This window comes from Ostrinia nubilalis, chromosome 27 (assembly GCF_963855985.1).
Source record: "Ostrinia nubilalis chromosome 27, ilOstNubi1.1, whole genome shotgun sequence".
Classification (NCBI taxonomy): Eukaryota; Metazoa; Arthropoda; class Insecta; order Lepidoptera; family Crambidae; genus Ostrinia; species Ostrinia nubilalis.
This window is the reverse complement of record NC_087114.1, coordinates 1,692,267-1,713,325: the sequence shown is the minus strand read 5'-3', so window position 1 is coordinate 1,713,325 and position 21,059 is coordinate 1,692,267. Positions and strand designations below refer to the sequence as shown.

Here is a 21,059-nt window from a genome sequence, read left to right as displayed (position 1 = left end):
CAGATCGTCATAAATTATAGCCTATATGTTATTCTGGGTTATAAACAATAATACTGTAAAGTTTCATCAAAATCCGTTCAGTAGTTTTTGCGTGAAAGAGTTACAAACATCCAGACATCCACACAAACTTTCGCATTTATAATATTAGTAAGATTCATTGTTTTTACGAACAAAGTGCAAATATTAACTTTATTCGTTTATTGAAACTGTAATGTGCCATTCCTGAAGGCGATTCGTCATTACTTACATATTATATCAATTTCTAATTTAAAATATTCTTCTTCTTTTCGTGTCGACAACAAACCTACACAGTGTCAGCCCAAAACTCCGCCACAAGAGTGGTGTTTTCAGTAGCACTCATCAAATCCTCCTGAGTGCAGTTGCTTGGGCACTCAGGGCATGACATCAGGTGCTTCATCGACTGGGGAACAAAATCGCACCTGCACTCCATGTTTAAGCCATCCAAGAATCCCCACCTGACCAGATTGTCCTTACTACGGCCAACCTGCGTCCGAAGTCTATTTAAAGACTTCCAGGTTAGCCAGGGGAGCTCATGTCCAGGTGGAGGACTCTCAGACATAGGGACAAAAGGGCAGGGGAGATCAGCTCACTCGCGCCATTTAAAATATTAGTATGTACCTAAGGTTATTTTTCGGGCACATATACACGTCCCAAATATCTTCACAATCCTTTCGGGACAACATAATCTTTAAAGTCAACAAATGACAAATCTTTTTCAATATCTTTCAAAACCCAGATGACCGTACTCCGAGTTTTTATCTACAAGACCGCAAATCCCGTGAAATAAATGAGTACTACCTTGAAGTTCTTAATGAAATAAAAAGTCGCTCAAACTCGCTTTGAAAGAATTCATACAAAAGTTAACACAATTTTCTTGCGAAACAAAGATTTGTACGTTTTCAGCTTCGTGATAAAACGAGCAGGGGAAAAATGAGTCAAGATAACATTTTTATCGTCAAAATGTCCCTCAAAATCAATCAGAATGTTTGTACAATTTATAATTTTGTTTAAACAAACTCGTTGAAGTAATCCTTTTCCATATTAGTTGAGCGCGACAAATCTTACGTCTGTGCTATCGGTCACACTTGGCGTGTACTTTACGCGCGTCGAACGTATTCCAAATATAAAAATTCAAATTCGTAAATCGAATTTTGACCAGAGTGCAGAGTTTTGGCGCGAAGTTTTTGTGACGTTAGTGCTGTGACAGTGCGATTAGTTATCGATTTATTACCGGTTCAATTTACAATTCTTGGAAATACCGTTCGTGAACTGTGAATGTGAGCATGTGTACCGAATAAATCAATGTTTTAGATTGAAAAGTTGGAAATATGTGGAAAGATTAGCGACTCTGCAACATTTTTGTATACAGATGTTGTAGATTTTGTATAATAGCATATGTCAGGATTTGGACACATTTTGATCTTCAGTCTCTTTCAGTACTTACATGACTTGATCCCATTTTACTGCTCTCATAAAACGTTATCCCAAGAATTAAATTTACATCGTGTAGAGACCATTCACAAACAAGACAACTCCCTCAAATTTCTTATTTATTCACTGTATCACCATAAATATAGGTTTCTATTACTAAGTAATCTCTCCATTTTCTTGGAGAATAATAAACGCACCAATTATTTTCATATCTCACTGTTATAATAACTGATAGCAAAGTAAATAACACACTGGGTCTAAAAGTTGCTAACAAAATATGATAGCAGCGCTTCATAGAGAAAGATATAGTCAGACTTTCTCCTAAAGAAATATTATTACACCCTTTCTAAAACAATACCATCTAAGCTAGGGGCTGGAATTCTCTGCCTGCTGCTGTCTTTTCTGAACACTACAATCCGGGCCTCTTCAAGGCGAGAGTGAATAGGCACTTACAGGGCAGGTATGCACCACCTAGACTGCATCTCACTTAACATCAGGTGTGATAGCCTTGTTCTGTAAAAAAAAAGGAAATAAAAATGTAAAATCATAACAATATGTAATATATTGCACTTAGTTTTACGCTTACGTTTGCGTCCTACTTTCTGGTTCAGTTAGTAATAATTTTAAGTATTTTCACTATAATAATGTACGTCAACAACCGTTCTACCTATCACTGCCTACTCAAGGAAAGATTTGCCACGAAACTTTGCAATTTCTTCACGATAAACTTTAAACCTTGGAGATCTTTTCTATTCGACGTGCTCAACTAACTTCAAATCTACTTCTGTTAATGTAATGGCCACTACAAACCATGCTATTCTGATGCTATGAAGTCCCAGTTTCACTGCGACCGCTACCGATCTATTGTGATCGCCACTGTTTTCCTAAAGGTTCGGCCAAATCAATGCATTTAAGTCTGATCGCCACATCGCTGCACGCCGGCTAATCGCGTGTGATCGCGTTGGTTTGGCTGAACCTTTAGGCCCTTTTCACATGTCCCGGTTGCCGGCTAACCGGCGCCGGGTACCCGGTGGTGAAGTGTATGGCCATGCCGGATTAAGTATACTACTTTTAATTACGCCGGTACATGTGAAAGCTACGTAGCTTTCACATGTACCTGCGTAAATAAAAGTAGTAGAATCGGCGTAGTAAAATCATGCCCATACACTTCACCACCGGGTAGCCGGCGCCGGTTAGCCGGCAACCGGGACATGTGAAAAGGGCCTTACAGTTCGCCTCCGAGTCCTGCATCCATTAGGTACAGTCTAATTTTTTAGAAATCAGCAGAAATGTCATCAAAAATGGCCAACTGACATAAAAATATTTTTAGTCTGTGAACTAGTGATGCGACAAAACCTTTCGTTAATCGCGAAGTAAAATATTGTAGTACTTGCGTATCATCGCCGCCGGGTGATCGTCAAAATACTAAAAATATGCAACAAAGTCGCAACATTGAATGTGAACTTTTGTGAACTGATTATGAAATTTTCGAGAACAGGAAACAAACTGTATGCACAGATGTAATCAAAAAACACACTGGACAGTAAAACAATCAATGATATCCGTAAAGTTATTAAACTTCAAATAGTTGCAAAAAGTTCTGTTTGACAGTGTTGCTACTAGTGACATCTCGCTCGCTCAGTTCTTTGTTGCTCTATTTCGCTAGGGAGGTAATTTAAGATGCTATCAATTGAAAGAAGATTTTTATTTTCTTTTTACTTATATAGGAAAATAAGCAATGGAACAATACGTAAGCATAATTGCATAAAAAAGTAAAATAATTTCGTTTAAATAAAACCGACTAAAAATTAAACTGACTCCAAAAAAGCATAATATACTAAAAGTAGAAAAATAATTTTACGTTATCTCCAATATTGTCGAAGTTATAGCTGGAAAACTAAACAAAGTATTGTATATAAAGGCACTGGGTCTCTATCAGAAGGAACTCTAGGGGTGGAATCTCCATTGGCGTGGGTTAACGGGCAAGGAGATAATATCTTCAATGGTTGACTATCACTTTTCCTACAATTTAACGTTCCACCAAACTCAATACGCTTTCAAAGATAACCTCGTAGCCGCTTGCTCACACTTGACATGACACAACTGATTGACAGTTACCTTTTTTTGCGCATCAGTCGGGTGTTACGTTTAGGAATCACAAACCTTCTGCTCTACAGATTTATACAGATAACATAATATTAAGATTGGTACTATTAATCATCAATAATATTGCAGCATCTGTGTCCGGCGCCGACATATATTTTTTATTTCAAATTAATCAGTAATCGGAATAAGTGAATACTTAAAATAATATCGATTAAATTTACAGATTATTGTCTATGACTCACAGGTTACAGCACTGATGTGTCAGAGACAAGTCATAGACAATATGGAGATAACACATGATTTTAAACGTCAAGTCAATTTGACAAGTCTCACAAATTTTCATCGTCCACGTATTTTGCTAAAATAATTTGTTTCAAAGATTGATTTCAAACTTGTTTATACGTGAAAATAAAGTTGGTTTCATGGGCTTGTTAAATAATGTGTATGATATTATGAACACGTAAGTGATTATGGTGTAATTGTGTATGAAAGTGTTTGTTTACATCTCTGCTGGATTCTAAAAAATCAAGGTATAGTGCAGTATCTTTTGGGTAGCGATATGTTTTACATCTTGTAGGCTTAGGATGTATACAGGGTGGAAACGATAAGTGATCTCACTCGATTATTTCTAAACTATACAAGATATCAATAAACTAGTGATCCTGAAAGTGCTTCATGAGCTCTATAACTCACTCAAACTATACTAATAATAGGTTACAGAATAAACTGGATCTATCCGAAAATTCAATGTTTCCAGCTTCCATTTATTTATTTATTTATTTATTTATTCATGAATAGAACGGTAGTACCAATTACACTATTCAAACAAGACGTAACAAAGCATACATTTGGTAAAGTCACATTATTTTAAAAACTACACATGATATCGTAAAACTGATTTTTTATTCATAAAGTGCTTCACAAGCTCTATCCAATGGTATCAATAAATAGGTTACAAAATAAACTGGATCTATCCAAAAATTCAATGTTTCCTACTTCCATACATTTAGTACTACCAGAGTCATGACACTCATCTCTTGACAACATTATAGCAAGTAAAGCCTAAAACCAATGTTTTCCATGAATAATTTTAAATAAGAATACAATTTATGAGTTTATCTTAAGAGTTTATCATAAAATAAAAATAAAATACACTTCTAATATTGTGTGTCTGGCATACATTTAGTATGGAAGCGGGAAACATTGAATTTTCAGATAGATCCCGTTTATTCTGTAACCTATTATGGGTACCGTTTGAAAGGGCTCGTGAAGCACTTTTAGGATCAGTAACCAGTTTTTCAATATGTTGTATAGTTTAGAAATAATCGAGTGAGATCACTTAACGTTTCCACCCTGTATGATCCATACATAAACAAATCTGACAGTAGTTCACTGTTTACGCCGTTACAATAATATCTGACCTACAAACGTCGTAGCACTGCAGGCGCGATGCGGGGTGCACCGGTCCGTGGGAATGGTTCTAAAACCACTCTGAATACGGCACTAGTAAATGACCATAGATAAAAAACTCTTAGGCAATTTTTTTAAAGAAAAATATTATAACTTTAATACGATTCATTTTTGCAAGAAAGGGCTAAGGCATATAATAATAATAATAAATACACTTTATTGCACACCAAAGATAAGAACAGAAAGCATATCCCCCACACAGCTAAGTCTTTTTAACAAGTCAAAATTACAACTTCTTTTTATTATAATTCCTTAAAAGCTGTGCTCGATATTGTACGATTAATTGATTAATGTATACGGTGCTATACTATTTTTAATTACAATGCACCTAAATCACTTACATATACTTCGGTAATCACAAAAAAAAAAAACAATAAATAAACACAAACTTGTTGTAGAGTCGCAAAATTTTCCAAATACCAACAGATATACCCAAAAACAGCCACAGAGCAGAGAAGAGAGAATAGAAAGAAGAGAATATAAATAAAATAATACAAATGACGGACGAAACCATGGATACCATCTCCAAAGAGATGTCCAGCATCCTCAAGAAGCCGGTGAACGATTTGAAACCGTTGAAGAAACGACACTCAGTCGTGTCGGGCAGAAGCGAGTTTTGTAAGTCTTGTCTGGCATTCTTAAGGCGATTATCACACTGCACCGCGGTCCGCCGCGGTCCGCGTGATTACATATTAAAAATCCCGCGCGCAGACGCGTTGTCAGTGTGTTGTGCCGCGCGTGTTTTCTATACAAACTGAGGTACATACAATGATTAAATCTGTCGTCCCGCGTACCGCGGCGGAGCGCGGTGCAGTGTGATAATCGCTTAGCCACCAATCAAATCTATAGGGCTAACTCAGTCAGTGCTTGAAGTGTGGGGGTGGCACGGGAGGGTGTTTTTGTAACGTCAAACGTCAGCGAGACGTCAGATCTCCTTTAGATTAAGCTCTATCACGTCATAATAATGTCAATGTCGCCCCTCCCGTACCGCCCCCATATCTAAGACACTGAAAAGTTAAGCGCTGGACCTATAGCAAAAAGTATTGCCCCTCTGAGAATCGATCCCGGAACCTCTGGGACTGAAATAGGTAGCGGTCCGGTCAGGTTTTCCTAGGCGAATTGTTAACCACAGAAGAACTGCCCTTTTTCGTCAGGAAATGGGGGGGACCTAGTCTACATGAGGTTCTTCCTGCCAGATGGGCATGGCCTACTCACTAGTGTTCATCAAACGCGCTCAGTCAAAAAATGACATTAAATGTATGACGGAGTGTACAGCGCCCCTAGCGGGAAACGTTCAAAAACTAATATTTTCATACATTTTCATACATTTTTTGAACGCGTTTGATGTAAACTCACACTCAGCAGCACACTGAAGATGTGTCCAAAGTCTCTGGGAACTGCGAGTTATTGTCCGAGCTAAACGGCCTAGGCATTACAGAGGAATTGCCTATCTTATCTCGTTATTTCTTATTTACTTCTACGTTTACTTCCTTTACTTATTTGGCTACGTTTTGGTTCCGCTTCTTCGTATCTATACTTCTATACTAATATTATAAAGCTGAAGAGTTTGTTTGTTTACTTGAACGCGCTAATCTCAGAAACTACCGGTCCGATTTGAAAAATTCTTTCAGTGTTAGATAGCCCATTTATCGAGGAAGGCTATAGGCTATACAGGGTGGAAACGATAAGTGATCTCACTCGATTATTTCTAAACTATACAAGATATAAAAAAACTAGTTACTGATCCTGAAAGTGTTTCATAAGCTCTATGAAAGGGTACCAATAATAGGTTAAAGAATAAACTGGATCTATCCGAAAATTCAATGTTTCCTGCTTCCATACATTTGGTACAGCCTTATAATATTAAAAACTACAAAAGATAACGTAAAACTGGTTACTGATCCTAAAAGTACTTCACGAGCTCTGTCCAATGATATCAATATTAAGTTACAGTGTAGCGTTGCAGTTTTGGCTGTTTTTCACAAATTGATTTTCTTTCTCGATATTCTGATTTTGGATACCACTAGCGACATCTATTGGCGTGATTCAGAACTAATTTGCAATAGATGGCGCTTTTTGCTCAGTTAATTGAAATATATTTTGATGAAACATTTCCCAGTGTTTTTATATTGATTATTCTATTTTTCAAATAGAATATTTTCAGTGTTCTGGAAATTGTTTTCATCATGGTTTTATTAGTACAGTATTTACTTTTTCAAGCGGCGAAACGAAACGTATCGCGTTGTCTATGACTAGCGGCTGTCAGTGGAGCTGTCAAAATCACTTAGGAATTTGTCGATCGTGCGCAACCGCAATTTGATTATTTTCGGGAATGTATATTCCTTGTTTCAAATCGTGTGATGCAGAATGCATCCACGATAATTTATTAATATAATTTAAAAATAATCACACATGAGAGGTTTCCTAAACGTTATGTTGGACGAGGGCTGGGATGCTGAAGACTGTGAGTGAAGCTCAGATTAGCGAACGGTCTTCATGCGGGATTTCATATTTTACGATTTTACATTTCATATTTTAGATATTTCAATATTTCATATTGATTTCTATAATTATTACTCCTTTCTGAACTGCTGATCTCTTCGCATTTCCTCCTTGTCATCAAACCTCTGTCTCTGCAAGAGTTTGAACGCTTACCTGTCAAAGAGATGCAAGAGCTTCATCTGGCACTGCGCGCTTGAGGCCGTGGAGGACGCTGCTTGTAACCTAAAAGTGTGCGAGACCCGTTGGACCCCGGAAGAAGAGAGGAACGTTCAGGGTAACGGCTTATAACCGCATGGCTTCCAAGGTACCCACTTTTCCATCCTTCAAGTAGGAGTCTTTCCGACCTGACATCGCGCAGTTATCTTAACTAGTAGAGTCTTTTAATATTTAGGCTGAGTTTTAAGAAATTTGTAGTGGCAATAATATTCACCAAACCGAACCTAATTAACGACCCTGAATCCCTTGAGATTGGCACTATTACAGTAGTTATTATAATATCGTAATTGTTAACTATATACGAGCATACGAGATAAAAATAAATTGTGTCAATTGAGAGGGAGCTGTTTTATTTACATTTTCTAATTTCACACAAGGAACGGTAACTTATATAAATTTCTGCAAGCCGGACAACCTCTTTTTCACGTGCAGACAACTCACCATCTTCTCAGTCTGCACCGGTGGCGGTTCAATTCCAGTCACCAAGCCGCCAGGAAAAAATCCTTTCTTGCAACAGAATAAACTGGATCCATCTAAAAATTCAATGTTTCCATCTTCCATACATTTAGTACTATCACAGATATGGTACTCATCTCTTGATAATATTATAGCAAATTTTATAGCAAGTAAAGCTAAAACTAATGTTTGTCATAAATAATTTTAAATAAGAATGCAATTTACGAGTTTATTTCAAGTTTTTTAAAAATTTGACTTTTAATATTGAGTAGTTGGCATACATTTAGTATGGAAGCTGGAAACATTGAATTTTCGGATAGATCCCGTTTATTCTGTAACTTGTTATTGGTACCGTTTGAAAGAGTTCGTAAAGCACTTTCAGGGTCAGTAACCAGTTTTTCGATATCTTGTATGGTTTAGAAATTATCGAGTGAGATCACTTATCGTTTCCACCCTGTATACCATCACGCTACGAGTAATAGGTGCAGAGCAAAAATGAAAAATGTTGCGAAAACCGGTTTTCACGCGTACGAAGTCGCGAGTCGCGGGCACAGCTAGTTCCATTATAATTTCGTAGGCCATTCGAGACGCATCATAGAGTTACTGAGATCTAAGATCTATCCAACTTTGTTCCACCTAAGATGGCGAATAAAAAGGAGCTGCTCATAAAATCTGTTATTTTACTTTAAGTACCTGTTTGCTACCTTGATTCGTCACCCATACCAATATTATGAAGTTTTATTACAAAACAATGCAGCGTGAAGGCAAACCGATGCGAATTGGTGTAGCAAGTAGAAACAATTACAATTTATTTCACATATACTTGATATGCTCCTTGCGGGTCTGACGCAGAAAGTGCATTTCCCCAAATGTGCACTTTTTCATACTAATGTTATAGAAACAAATTCTTCAGCAGCCCTTAACATTTGTATAGAAACGTACGTATTATGCGAAGTGCACATTCTTCGGTACACCCGTCCTTGCGAGTTCCTTTCGAGCAGCAGGTAGCTGTGATCTCTAGCATGAACAACTTTCGTCTTCGAATCGTTTGCGTATTCGATAAAATTCGATACTCACCTTCGAATGCAAGGATAATGTGACAATTTTGATTTTCAAAATTAGTTTTGTGCTACCATTTATCATATAGAGTTCACTTTACGTCACTTTCAGAGGAGCTCTGTTTAAGTTTTCATACTAAATCTTTTGATGGCGATTCGAATACGCAAACGATTGTAAGTCGAAAGTTTTTCATGCTAGAGGTACTTTACGGCTAGCACTTTCGAGTTCGAATCGTTTGCGTATTCGAATCACCATCAAAAGATTTAGTACGAAAACTACAACAGTGTCTTTGTGAACGTGTCGTAAAGTGAACTTAGTATGAGAAATGGTACGAAACCTATTTTGAGAATCAAAATTGTCACTTTATCTTTTAATTCGAAGGTTGAGTATCGAATTTTGTCGAATACGTAAACGATTCCAAGACGAAAGTTGTTCATGCTGGAGGTACAGTAGTAGCCTTAGCCTTAACCAACCTTTCGTTACCTCACTTAGAACCTTAAAACGTGCTTCATATAGATCAAAACGACCTGTGCTAATGTTCTTCAGTTAGTACTACCATTCAATGAATCGACTCAGTAATAAAGTTACGTAACGCACTGGACAACCAGGCTATTTTAGAAATGAGGTCGGACAGACATAAATCTGTGCGTCCATAAAGTGTCTGTATACATCGTAAGACGTAAACAGTGAATACAGATAACGCGCGTTTCCATTCCACTATGGCGAACCATCAAAATCAAAACCGTACAGACGGCTAGCACGAAAAACTTTCGAGTTCGAATCGTTTGCGTATTCGAATCGCCACCAAAAGATTTAGTACGAAAACTTCAACTGCGCCCTTGTGAACGTGTCGTAAAGTGAACTTAGTATGAGAAATGGTACGAAACCTATTTTGAGAATCAAAATTGTCACGTTATCGTTAAATCAAAGGTTGAGTATCGAATTTTGTCGAATACGCAAACGATTTGAAGACGAAAGTTGTTCATGCGGTACACAGAGGTACAGAAACAAAAAACTTGTTAAACAGAGTTACTACTCGACTTGAAACTCAAAACTCTCGACTCAAAACGAGACCCACTAAAAACGTTTTTATGTAAAACTAGCGGCCGCCCGCGACTTCGTGAGCGTGGATCCCATTTTACCCCCTTAGGGGTGGAGTTTCGTAAAATCCTTTGTTATCGGATGCCTACGTCATAACATCTACCTGCATGCCTAATTTCAGCCCGATCCGTCCAGTGGTTTGGGCTGTGCGTTGAAAGATCACTGTCAGTCAGTCACCTTTGAGTTATAATATACTGGTCATCACAAAAATCGGCCCATCTACGTTTTACAGGAAAACTCGTTTCTACTGACACAATCATGGTGCCCCAACAATATTGGTGTTATTTGAAAGCCCAATAAATATACTTAAAGAAAAACACATTAAATTTCTTTATAAACGATTAAAAATCCAAATCCAATACAATAAATGTGACTTGAAAAAAGACCTCACTTTGGGCTCACCTCTGGGATCAATTAGACCAATTTTTATGGTTATAAAACCAAATAATGATCTCACGTGTCCTCTTTAACAGATGGATAGCGATTAATCCCAACTTGACAGTTTTATAGCCATAAGAGTTGGCTCAAGCGTAACTAACTACCTATTTTTTGAAGAAGTGACTTTAGATTCTTCTACAGACACATTTTTGGGGTAAAAACCTTTCCTTTAATGAAATGAAGTTTAGAACTAGGCTTTTAAATGGTGCCAATATTGGTGGGAAGTGGGGATGCATACGTTTGAAAGTGCTTGTCGCGGGAGGGTCGATTTTTGTGATGACCAGTGTATTTAGATATTGCCAAGGCGAACCGTGTGTATCTCATAAAGGTAGCAGAAAGGCGCTGGACGCACGCCGCTACTAACCGGGCGATGTGGAAATCATTGGGCCTATGTTCAGCAGTGGACGTCCTGTGGCTGAAATCATGATCAAAATCAAAAATCAAAAAATCAAAAATATTTATTCAGTTTAGACCACAAGTGGCACTTATGAACGTCAATAGAAAATAATAAAAAAAGAAAAAGGTAGCCCTTATGGGGCACTTTACATGTCTCCTTATCTTTTGGGCCCTACCAGCGCTTCGAGACAAACATATGGCAAGTGCTGAGAAGAAACGCCGGAACAAACTCAGTCACCACTTATTGCCAGGAATTATCTAACGGTAAGAATAGTCAAATTTAAGTACATCAAATATGTGCAGACTGAACTGACCACGCATCCTTGTCATCAATATAGTCTCGAACCTTGTAGTACCCTTTGGACATAAGGGTATTTTTTATATGTATCTTAAATTTGTTTATTGGCAATTCGATAAGGTTGTGTGGTATTTTGTTAAATATGGTAATACATTTCCCCAAGAATGAATTACCTATCTTATGCAACCTAAATGATGGAACAGCAAGTTTATTCTTATGTCTCGTGTTAAATGAGTGGACGTCACTTTTCTTAGTAAATAAATGTATATGTTTACGGACATACATAATGTTATCAAATATGTATTGCGAAGCCACAGTCAATATATTGATTTCTTTAAAAACTTCTCTAAGCGAGTCACGTGGTTTAAGACCGTATATTGCCCGAACAGCTCTTTTCTGTAAAATGAAAATTGATTCTATGTCTGCTGCTGAGCCCCACAGTAAAAGACCATAAGACATAATACTATGAAAATAACTAAAATATACAAGCCTTGCTGTTTCAACATCAGTCAAGTTTCTGATCTTTCTCACCGCAAAGGCAGCTGAACTAAGTCTTCCCGCCAAGGCAGCAATATGGGGGCCCCATTGTAATTTACAGTCTAGGGTAATACCTAGAAAGACAGTAGAGTTTATCAGTTCAATGCGTTCATTATTTACTGTAATATTAGTATTAACTTGTTTGACATTAGGCATAGTGAATTTTAAACATTTGGTTTTTTTTTGCGTTTAATAGCAAATTATTAGTTGTAAACCAGTCTAATACTTTGGAAAGAGCATTATTCACGTCGTCAAATATTTCCTGACGCCTGTCAGTTTTAAAAATTAAAGAAGTGTCATCAGCAAATAATACTATCTCACAAAGGTCCTTTGAATAAAAAGGTAGATCATTTATATAAATCAGAAAGAGCAATGGTCCCAGTATTGAGCCTTGGGGCACTCCCATTTTTAGGGGGGCGCCCGAAGAGTTAGTTCCGTGAATATTTACTTTTTGTAATCTGTCTGAGAGGTAAGAGTGTAATAGGCTTAAGGCCTTGCCTGATACGCCATAATGTTCTAGCTTAAATAACAGAGTTTGATGATCAACACAGTCAAACGCCTTCGATAAGTCACAAAATACACCAATAGCATCTTTTTTCTCCTGCCAAGCATCGAAAATGTGTTTGATAAGAGCAACCCCTGCATCGGTCGTACTTTTCCCTTTTGTGAACCCATATTGTTTTTCATGAAACAGTTTATTTAAGTTAAAATGAGACAGTAGTTGATTGAAAATAATTTTTTCAAATATTTTACTGAGCGCAGGTAGTATCGATATAGGTCTAAAGTTGGATGGGTCACTTTTGTCTCCTGCTTTAAATAATGGTATGATTTTACTATGTTTCATCAGGGTAGGGAACTGACCTTCGTTAATACATTCATTAAAGATATGAGCTAAATGGGGAGCTATAAGAGGAATGATGGGTTTTATTATGTCTGTTGATATGCCCCATATATCCTCTGTCTTTTTTATATTTAGTTCTTTGAAAGTTTTTATAATAACTATGGGGTCTATTTGTCTAAATTTTAATGGGCTATTGCAAACATCAACACAACCCTCGAGAAGAGACATTGCCTGATATGAACATGAATTAAGATTGCTTGTTGTTATGATTGGTACATTTGAGAAGTAACCTTCGAATGCGTTTGCTACCTTATCATTGCATTTAATATACTTATTATCAATTTTTAATGCGAATGTGTCATCCCGAGATATAATTCTACAAGTTTCTTTATTAATACAATTCCAAGTAGCTTTAATTTTGTTGCCAGAGTTTTTAATTTTGTCACGTATGTAAATAGATTTTGCCATAGTACAAACTTGTTTAAAAACTTTTGAGTATTTTTTTACATATTCTATAAAGTCCGGGTCGCTACTATAGGCTTTTCTACCATATAATTCAAACATTTTTTTCCTACTAATATAAATACCTACTGTAGCCCAGTCACTGAATTTAGTTTTATTGTTTTTAATAATAATTGTTTTCTTAGGAAAAAATTTATTGAACTCATTTTTAATTAATTCAAATAATTGCTCATATAAAATATTTATACTACAGTTAAAGTAATGCAAAAGTGGGACCTTATTAGATATTTGAGATTTAAATTTGTCTTTCTGGGATGCAGTGACTGGTCTATATTCTATTTCCTTGCTCGATGGCACAAAATGGTGTTGAAATGACGCTATTTGACCGCAATGATCAGAATTAACAAAATTTATTATTGATTTCTCTAGCACTAAGCAGTTACAGAATATATTGTCTAAGCAAGTAGCTGATGTTGGAGTCACCCTAGTTGGTTCAGAGAAAAGATTTAACAAGTTAAAAGATTTGAATAAATTTAAAAACCGTATTGAAAGAGAGGAATCTTCTATTATATTGATATTAAAGTCTCCACATACAACTACTTTCTTTGAACTATTACACACTCTTCTAAGTACCTCTTCCATTGTGGTTTCAAATAATTCATAGTTACTAGATGGGGGTTTGATGATGGAGGATGGACCTTGCATTGTGAAAATGTTATCAGAACTCATGTAGAGCCAAGTTTTTAAACTCAACTACACAAGATTCATAAAAAGTCATCTCTGTTCACCTAGGTGAATCAATTCCTAAGTGAACAGAGGCGATTGCTTTAGTCAAATCATTTCACCTGGGTGATATCACCTAGATAAAATGGTTCTGAGGTGAAATGAGGATACTAAGAACTCCACTTTTTTCGGATCACCTGGGTGAAGAAAATGAAGTTTTTAGTCTCCTCATTTCACCTCAGAGCTATTTCTATATTCTATAGAACAGAGACATAATTTTCTTTGCTTTTTCTCATAAAACCTTATTCTGTCCCAGGGTCATCATCAGACGAAGATGAAGGCGTCCAGCCCCATGAAAAGGCCATCGCAGCAGGTCAACCGAACCCACCATACTGCGTCAGGAACGTGGAACAGCACGCCTTCGGGCGGAGGGAGATAGAGATAGCGGAGCAGGAGATGCCGGGGATCATGGCGCTGCGGGCGCGCGCCAAGGACGACAAGCCGCTCAAGGACGCCAAGGTAGGGTAGTGTAGGACGACCCCTGTAGTGTAGGACGACCTCCCCTAGTAACTTAATGTAGGACGACCCCCAAGTGTAAGTTAAGACGACCTCTCCTTAGTAACTTAACGACCCCCCAGAATTGTAGTGTGAGACGACCCCCCCTAGTAACTTAGTCTAGGACGACCCCCCAGTAACTAAGGGACGACCCCGCCAGTAACTAAGGGACGACCCCCCAGTAACTTAGGGACGACCCCTAGCAGTGTAGTGTAGGACGACCCCCACCCTCCATACTGCGTCAGGAACGTGGAACAGCACGCCTTCGGGCGGAGGGAGATAGAGATAGCGGAGCAGGAGATGCCGGGGATCATGGCGCTGCGGGCGCGCGCCAAGGACGACAAGCCGCTCAAGGACGCCAAGGTAGTGTAGGACGACCCCCAGCTACAAGGACGACAAGCCGCTCAAGGACGCCAAGGTAGGGCAGTGTAGGACGACCCCCAGCTACAAGGACGACAAGCCGCTCAAGGACGCCAAGGTAAGGTAGTGCAGGACGACCCCCAGCTACAAGGACGACAAGCCGCTCAAGGACGCCAAGGTAGGGCAGTGTAGGACGACCCCCCAGCTACAAGGACGCCAAGCCGCTCAAGGACGCCAAGGTAGGGTAGTGTGGGACGACCCCCGTAGTTTGGGACGCCCCCCCCCAGTAAAGTGTGTAGGAGGACCCTCCAGTAACTTAATGAATGACGACCCCCCAGTAACTTAATGAATGACGACCCCCCAGTAACTTAATGAAAGACGACCCTCCAGTAACTTAATGAAGGACGACCCCCCAGTAACTTAATGAAAGACGACCCTCCAGTAACTTAATGAAGGACGACCCCCCAGTAACTTAATGAAGGACGACCCCCCAGTAACTTAATGAAAGACGACCCTCCAGTAACTTAATGAAGGACGACCCCCCAGTAACTTAATGAAAGACGACCCCCCAGTAACTTAATGAAGGACGACCCCCCAGTAACTTAATGAAGGACGACCCTCCAGTAACTTAATGAAGGACGACCCTCCAGTAACTTAATGAAAGACGACCCTCCAGTAACTTAATGAAGGACGACCCCCCAGTAACTTAATGAAGGACGACCCCCCAGTAACTTAATGAAAGACGACCCTCCAGTAACTTAATGAAGGACGACCCCCCAGTAACTTAATGAAGGACGACCCCCCAGTAACTTAATGAAAGACGACCCTCCAGTAACTTAATGAAGGACGACCCCCCAGTAACTTAATGAAAGACGACCCTCCAGTAACTTAATGAAGGACGACCCCCCAGTAACTTAATGAAAGACGACCCTCCAGTAACTTAATGAAGGACGACCCCCCAGTAACTTAATGAAGGACGACCCTCCAGTAACTTAATGAATGACGACTCCCCAGTCACTTAATGAAGGACGACCCCCTAGTAACATAGTCTAGGACGACCCCCCAGTAACTTAGTCTAGGACGACCCCCCAGTAACTTAGGGACGACCCCCCAGTAACTTAGGGACGACCCCCCAGTAACTTAGGGACGACCCCTAGCAGTGTAGTGTAGGACGACTCCCACCCTCCATACTGCGTCAGGAACGTGGAACAGCACGCCTTCGGGCGGAGGGAGATAGAGATAGCGGAGCAGGAGATGCCGGGGATCATGGCGCTGCGGGCGCGCGCCAAGGACGACAAGCCGCTCAAGGACGCCAAGGTAGGGCAGTGTAGGACGACCCCTGTAGTGTAGGACGACCTCCCCTAGTAACTTAATGTAGGACGACCCCCAGCTACAAGGACGACAAGCCGCTCAAGGACGCCAAGGTAGGGCAGTGTAGGACGACCCCCAGCTACAAGGACGACAAGCCGCTCAAGGACGCCAAGGTAGGGTAGTGTAGGACGACCCCCAGCTACAAGGACGACAAGCCGCTCAAGGACGCCAAGGTAGGGCGTGCAAAATATCCGGCTCGAAGGACCATTCTTGATTGTTTCCACGACACTGGTAGATAAAATGCTAGCTTACTATTTGTTGAATTAATGAAGGACAACCTTCCAGTAACATAGTGTAGGACGACCCCTACTAGTGTAGGACGGCCCCCCAGTAACTTAAGTCTAGGATGACCCCCAGTAACTTAGTCTAGGACGACCCCCCCTAGTAACTTAATGTAGGACGACCCCCAAGTGTAGTTTAAGACGACCTCTCCTTAGTAACTTAACGACCCCCCAGCATTGTAGTGTAGGACGACCCCTCTCTTGAAACTTTGTCTAGGACGACCCCCAGTAATTTAGGGACGACCCCCCAGTAACTTAGGGACGACCCCCCAGTAACTTAGGGACGACCCCCCAGTAACTTAGGGACGACCCATAGCAGTGTAGTGTAGGACGACCCCCAGCTACAAGGACGACAAGCCGCTCAAGGACGCCAAGGTAGGGCAGTGTAGGACGACCCCCAGCTACAAGGACGACAAGCCGCTCAAGGACGCCAAGGTAGGGTAGTGTAGGACGACCCCCAGCTACAAGGACGACAAGCCGCTCAAGGACGCCAAGGTAGGGCGGGACGACCCCCAGCTACAAGGACGACAAGCCGCTCAAGGACGCCAAGGTAGGGCAGTGTAGGACGACCCCCAGCTACAAGGACGACAAGCCGCTCAAGGACGCCAAGGTAGGGTAGTGTAGGACGACCCCCAGCTACAAGGACGACAAGCCGCTCAAGGACGCCAAGGTAGGGCGTGCAAAATATCCGGCTCGAAGGACCATTCTTGATTGTTTCCACGACACTGGTAGATAAAACGCTAGCTTACTATTTGTTGACTTAATGAAGGACAACCTTCCAGTAACATAGTGTAGGACGACCCCTACCAGTGTAGGACGGCTCCCCAGTAACTTAAGTCTAGGATGACCCCCAGTAACTTAGTGTAGGACGACCCCCCCTAGTAACTTAATGTAGGACGACCCCCAAGTGTAGTTTAAGACGACCTCTCCTTAGTAACTTAACGACCCCCCAGCATTGTAGTGTAGGACGACCCCTGTAGTGTAGGACGACCCTGTAGTGTAGGACGACCCCCCCTAGTAACTTAATGTAGGACGACCCCCTGTAACTTAGTGTAGGACGACCCCTACCAGTGTAGGACGGCCCCCCAGTAACTTAAGTCTAGGATGACCCCCAGTAACTTAGTGTTGGACGACCCCCAGCTACAAGGACGACAAGCCGCTCAAGGACGCCAAGGTAGGGTAGTGTAGGACGACCCCCAGCTACAAGGACGACAAGCCGCTCAAGGACGCCAAGGTAGGGTAGTGTAGGACGACCCCCAGCTACAAGGACGACAAGCCGCTCAAGGACGCCAAGGTAGGGCAGTGTAGGACGACCCCTGTAGCGTGGGACGACCCCCCCTAGTAACTTAATGTAGGACGACCCCCAAGTGTAGTTTAAGACGACCTCTCCTTAGTAACTTAACGATTGTAGTGTAGGACGACCCCTGTAGTGTAGGACGACCCCTATAGTGTAGGATGACCCCTGTAGTGTAGGACGACCCCCCCCTAGTAACTTAATGTAGGACGACCCCCTGTAACTTAGTGTAGGACAACCCCCCAGTAACTTAATGAAGGACAACCCAAAAGTAACTTGATGAAGGATGACCCCCAGTAACTTAGTGTAGGACGACCCCCAGTAACTTAATGAAGGACGACCCCCCAGTAACTTAATGAAGGACGACCCCCAAGTGTAGTGTAGGACGACCCCCAGCTACAAGGACGACAAGCCGCTCAAGGACGCCAAGGTAGGGCAGTGTAGGACGACCCCCAGCTACAAGGACGACAAGCCGCTCAAGGACGCCAAGGCAGGGTAGTGTAGGACGACCCCCAGCTACAAGGACAACAAGCCGCTCAAGGACGCCAAGGTAGGGTAGTGTAGGACGACCCCCAGCTACAAGGACGACAAGCCGCTCAAGGACGCCAAGGTAGTGTAGTGTAGGACGACCCCCAGCTACAAGGACGACAAGCCGCTCAAGGACGCCAAGGTAGTGTAGTGTAGGACGACCCCCAGCGCCAAGGACGACAAGCCGCTCAAGGACGCCAAGGTAGGGCCCGAGTGTAGTGCAGGACGACCTTTGTAATGTGGGACGACCCCCGAGTGTAGTGTAGAACGACCACCGAGTGTAGTGCAGGACGACCCCCAGCAACTAACGAAGGACGCCAAGGTAATGTAGTGTAGGACGACCCTCGTAGTGTTGGACGACCCTCAGCTACGAGGACGTCCTACCACTCAAGGACGCCAAGGTAGGGCGGGACGACCCCCGTAGTGTAGGAAGACCCCCGTAGTGTAGGACGACCTCCAGCTACAAGGACGACAAACCGCTCAAGGACGCCAAGGTAGGGCGGGACGACCCTCGTAGTGTGGGACGACCCCCAGCTACAAGGACGACAAGCTGCTCAAGGACGCCAAGGTAGGGCGGGACGACCCCAAGTGTAGGAGGACCCCCCGGCTACAGTGCAAGACGACCCCAAGTGTAGTTTAGGACGACCCTCCAGTAACTTAATGAAGGACGACCCCCCAGTAACTTAGTGTAGGACGACCCCTCAAGTGTAGGACGACCCCCCAGTAACTTAGTCCAGACGACCCCCAGTAACTTAGACTAGGACGACTAAGGCTTGCACCACGTCGGTGCAAAATATCCGGCTCGAAGGACCATTCTTGATTGTTTCCACGACACTGGTAGATAAAACGCTAGCTTACTATTTGTTGAATTGAATGTCGATTGTCATTTTATGGATTTGGGCAGGAAAAAATCTCGACACCGCGGTTTAGGAAAATACTTATTTTAGCCTAGGCGCAGACCACTGGGCTGTTGATCAGTATGGAGATGTATGGAAGTGCGTATCGGCCGATTCTTCATACAAATTTGAGACTTCATAAGAATCGGGCCCAACTATCGGCCAACTAAAAATCGATGGTCTGCGCCTAGTCTTAACTGAAGAATAAACTTGTCATTTTGACTTATTTCCCATACTGAAACTGTCAATGTGCCAAACTTATTTTTCAATTAAAAGTTATCCGACGATGGTAAGCCCTAAGAAGATTGTATAATAGCAATACAATTTTAGTTGGGACAAGATGGCCCAGTGCAAAATGTCAAAGACTATAAATTATATTATTTTATCTTTTCAGATCGTAGGCTGCACGCACATCAACGCTCAAACCGCTGTGCTGATAGAAACCCTCGCAGCCTTAGGCGCCACCGTCCGCTGGGCGGCCTGCAACATATACAGCACCCAGAACGAGGTCGCCGCCGCTTTGGCACATGCGGGTAAGATACAAAAAGAGTTTAAAGCATTTGGCAGAGTGCCTAAAATTCGAAGTCCGACAAGAAACCTACTAGCTAACGACAATTTTCTCGTGCAAGAAACCTAAAAACCCAGTCAGGGTCATCAGCAGACAAAAACTTTAACAGATATAGATTCTGTGACCATAAAAGAGGTACATTCCCACCTAATACAAAAGCACACAAATATTTATTTTTATGACGATGACGATTTGACAGACTCTAATGAAGTCTGACACCAGGGTTGTAATCTTAGTTACAACTCACAAAATATCAAATCTGTACGCGCATTGACAATGTCAAACGTCATACAAAAAGTTGACGAAGGTGACCGAGTTTCTACCGCCTCTTAAAAAACTCATAAAAGTCATTTATTTATGCAAGTAGGCTTTTTAAAAAGCACTTTTATACGTCCCAGTATTAACCCTACCACTGCTTCGGGACAATAAATGGGCCAGTGCTGAGAAGAAGCAGCGCAAGAAACTCAGTTATTGTCAGCCTCTTTTTCATGGGTCTTTTCTCAGCACCAGTGAATATATTCCTGAATTGGGATTAGCTATTGGAGCATGTATTATGTACTTAAAGTGCTTTAAAAAGTGCCTACACACCAATAAATATTGTTTTCTACCAGGATACGCGATATTCGCCTGGCGTGGCGAGAGCGAAGAAGCGTTCTGGTGGTGCATCGACCAATGTTGCACGCCCAGCGCGACTTGGCAGCCTAATATGATATTGGACGATGGCGGCGATGCGACGCATCTTATGCTGAAGAAACACGCGCCTGCTTTCAAACATATTAAAGGTAAACAGAATTTCTTCATCATCAGGATACTTTTTTTACCCACAACGAGTAAGCACTAAAAGGCGGCGGTCTAAAGGTGCGACAGAGACAAGTGACCAAGACATGAGATCGCGACGAACGACCGCGACCGCTACTTGACTTTAGTCAATGTAAAGTCCGGCCGCTAAGCAGACAGAATTTAGTCCAATGACCCCAAGCTACCCATCCTTATCGCTCGCGCGCTGTCGCGACTGTGAGACAGGTGGCCGCATTGAGTGCGAGCGTGACGGCAATATTACGCGCGAGCGATAAGGATGGGTAGCTTGGGGTCGTTGGACGTAATTCTACTTGCTCGGCGACCGGACTTTATTAAGTGTCAGTTCGTGAG

General features: G+C 41.6%; 1 protein-coding gene across 1 annotated transcript in view; it reads left to right on the top strand.

Annotated features, from left to right (window-relative positions):
• The window catches only part of LOC135084827 (adenosylhomocysteinase-like 1), a 49,311-nt gene that overhangs the window by 10,236 nt on the left and 18,016 nt on the right, over positions 1-21,059 (top strand). The window contains exons 2-4 of the mRNA XM_063979568.1: positions 14,374-14,576; positions 19,737-19,875; positions 20,522-20,692. Of these exons, the coding sequence (XP_063835638.1) occupies positions 14,374-14,576; positions 19,737-19,875; positions 20,522-20,692 (513 nt within the window). The remainder of the gene's footprint in view (positions 1-14,373; positions 14,577-19,736; positions 19,876-20,521; positions 20,693-21,059) is intronic.